The 3,285-nt window shown below is 39.3% G+C and overlaps 1 protein-coding gene across 1 annotated transcript in view; it reads left to right on the top strand.

Moving 5' to 3' along the window:
* The window catches only part of LOC123956485 (transcription factor HES-5-like), a 1,169-nt gene extending 580 nt beyond the window's left edge, over positions 1-589 (top strand). Inside the window, exon 2 of the mRNA XM_046028697.1 lies at positions 167-589. Coding sequence (XP_045884653.1) covers positions 167-589 — 423 coding nt within the window. The remainder of the gene's footprint in view (positions 1-166) is intronic.
* The last annotated feature ends 2,696 nt before the right edge of the window (positions 590-3,285 follow it).

Below are 3,285 nucleotides of genomic sequence, written 5' to 3'. Positions count from 1 at the left end.
ACAATCACTGCAGCAATGACCGTTTCTCAGGAGCATCTGACTCTGACCCACAAGGTAAACTGAAGATTCAAGGAGACTAAATGTAATTCATGAGAGACTGTTTTTGTTCATGCTAACATTATACTGCAGAACAAGTGTATTAATGACTTTGCTCTTCTTTCTGCAGCTCAGAAAGCCTCGGGTGGAGAAGTTACGCAGAGAGCGAATCAACAGCAGCATTGAGCAGCTCAAGTCTCTCCTGGGTCCAGAGTTCCTCAAACAGCAGCCAGACTCCAAGCTGGAGAAAGCAGACATCCTGGAGATGACAGTTTGTGTCCTGAGACGACTGCAGCAGCAGAATCATGCAGTGGACTCAGCAGCTGTCGATCAGGGCTACTCCAGGTGTGTCCAAGAGGTGGACCACTTCCTGTCTAAAGAGGAGGTGGAGACACAGTCCCAGAGAAGACTTGTGAACCACTTCAACAAGCTGCAGTCTTCCTCTAATAAGAAGCTTAGAGAGGCTGACTGCTCTCTTCTGAGCTCCACAGTCCAGACCAGCATTATCAAAGAGAAGAGTCTGGCCAGGAGCGCCCCCTGGAGGCCGTGGTAGACACCTACAGACTGGAGTTAGTACCAGACAAACTCAGATGACCACATTGGTCAAAGATTACTGAACTGAATTCTTTGAAATTTTATGGACTTGTTCTTCTGTATGTACAGAAGCTGCATTTTGTGTTTTTTCTTTGTGCAAGATGACATTTCCTAAATGTCAGCAACATTATCTTTCAAGTTTAGAAAGAGAACATCTTGTCGTGCATGTTGCATGAACCAAATCTGATCGCATCAGCAATCATTATTATACTTAACTGTATTGGTGGTAAATAATGCTATTAAAACATATTATATGTTTTATTGGTATTGATCAGACAATTTGAACTGTCCTTTTATAGACATATTGTCATAATGGACTTTACTTCACTTAAATCTCTCTGAAAACGCAAAACTGATCTGTTGGAAGATCCAAATGTTGATCCTTTTTTCCAAAAGATTTGCTTAAGGTCCCAATTTTCCTGTGATACTTTTATGCTTCACTTCATCATGTGTTTTTACAATATAATGCAGTGGTGATATTTGTTACACCTTGAAAGGTTTTGATGATTTTGAATTAATCAAAAATCTTAACTGTCCTTTTGATGAATGTTTTGTCATGAACTTCCCCCCATTTTGTGATCATTGAAAAACGATGTGTTTTCAGATCAATATGTTTATCCTTTTACTGTAAAGGGTTTGTTTAACATCACACTGTCACAGTTTTCCAGTGACAATATAATCTTTACATCTTGAGAATCAGTTGAAGTTAAATGTTATTAAGAACAATGTGATCTGTTGTAAGATCACTTTTTACTTCTTTATCTTTTGTTCACTAAGTGAAAATGTTTGAATCCATTTGGGAAAGAATTCTCAAAGGACAGTGAGTACTGTGTCCTCAAATATTGTAAATCATTGTCTTTTATAAAGACAGCTGTTCCTTTACTCTCTCTGAGTACAATGTGTCTTGTAGAAATCTAAAAGTTGTTGTTGTGATGTATCATCACCTCTAGTTGAAGTTTTCTCACTTCATGTGGCTCATTGTGCCTTGTTGAATAAACAAACACTGCCAGCTGAAATATTTCTGTTCTCGTGTTGTGTCTCATGGTTATCCTCTTTATAATGATGAAAGAAAGACTTTCTAAAGTAATTTCAAATGAATTAAATCAATGTTCAATGGCAAAATTTAGAAAGTAATTTTTTTGCATACTGTAACTTACATAAAATTATGACTCAGTTCCATCAAGATGTTTGATGGCTTTGTCAATTTAATGTCACTCAATTTAAATGCAGTAGGTCACGTCTTCAAACCAATAGAGCAAATGTACAGTCCAACTTTTGCTTCAAAAATTTTTCTGTTTAACTGTCAGTTTCAGGTGTTTTAATGTAAAAAGTTTAAAGTTAACCACTTCATTCTTTAAAGAGGTCAGACATTGTATTTAATGAGATGCAATATAAGACACACTTCTATTGTTCCTGCAGTGAAAGGAATGAAAGGACAGAGTGTGGGAAACCAGAGGAACCTCACTCACAGAGCCCTGTGGGACAATAGATCCAGACCTTTGCCATCAAGACATTAAAAGGGATGCAGGATAAGAAGTTTTCATTTTTGGAGCCAGTTTCAAATCATAGACTCTTTTTTCAAGTGATGAAAATCAACATCACCAGTTTGACATATTTTACTTCCTGAAGATGCAGCTTTGATAAGTCATTATATACTTTTCCGTCAGTTCAGTCAAATGAGAAAATGGATTGTTATTTTAACGCTACCACTCACTGCTTCCACGGTGCCACCACGGCTGACATTTAAAAAAAACTCCAGGATCTGATGCCATCGCTCCCGTCCTCCATCACAAGAGTGATAGTCCATGTCGGAACAAATGACACAGCTCTTCAGCAGTCTGAGCTGACAAAATCAGATTTTAACTTTTTAAAGCAGTGTGGAAAGTCCGTTTTTATCTCTGGTCCCATTCCCACAGTTGGTCGCGGTGCTGGCCGCCTCAGTAGACTCCTTGGCCTCCACGACTGGCTCCAGTCCGCCTGCAGGGCTCACCGTGTGTTATGCGGATAATTTTAATATTTTCTGGCAAAGAATTTAAGACAGACGGACTTCACCCAAACAAACTGGGCTCAGAAATGTTAGCTGCTCACATACAGCATGTGGTGCGGTCCACACATGACTTACGTGAATAACTAATCATTCATGCAGCACACCTGGATACACCGCCGCTCACTGAACAGATCTCTGGCTCACTGCCACAAATAACTGTCTCCACCTGCTGGCATGTAAAGCCGTCTGCTCCCAGCGCTGTTCCAAAGACTTCTAATCCTGTCATCATCACGCATAGACCAGTAAACCGAAATGTGCACATCCCACACAGAAATAATAGTAATCTCTTAAGGATTAGGACAACTGCACCAACTCCAGCACCTAGAACAAACTCATTTAAAATGGCTCTCTTCAATGTGAGATCTCTGTCAAGTAAGACTTTTATCTTAAATGATTTTATCTTGTCTGCAAATCTAGATTTTATGTTTTTAACTGAATCCTGGTTGCAAATGAATGACTATAGCCAGCTAGCTGAACTGTGTCCGCCTCAATATGATTGTTTTAGTCAACCTGAGGGTCAGTGGTCGTGGTGGTGGGCTAGTGAGCGTGTATAGGAAAAATTTTAAATGTCATCAAGTACGCTGTGATGAATTTAACTCCTTTGAAGT

The sequence above is a fragment of the Micropterus dolomieu genome, linkage group LG18, assembly GCF_021292245.1.
Source record: "Micropterus dolomieu isolate WLL.071019.BEF.003 ecotype Adirondacks linkage group LG18, ASM2129224v1, whole genome shotgun sequence".
NCBI lineage: Eukaryota > Metazoa > Chordata > Actinopteri > Centrarchiformes > Centrarchidae > Micropterus > Micropterus dolomieu.
The sequence above is the reverse complement of the archived record's forward strand: the minus strand, read 5'-3'. Positions and strand labels throughout refer to the sequence as shown.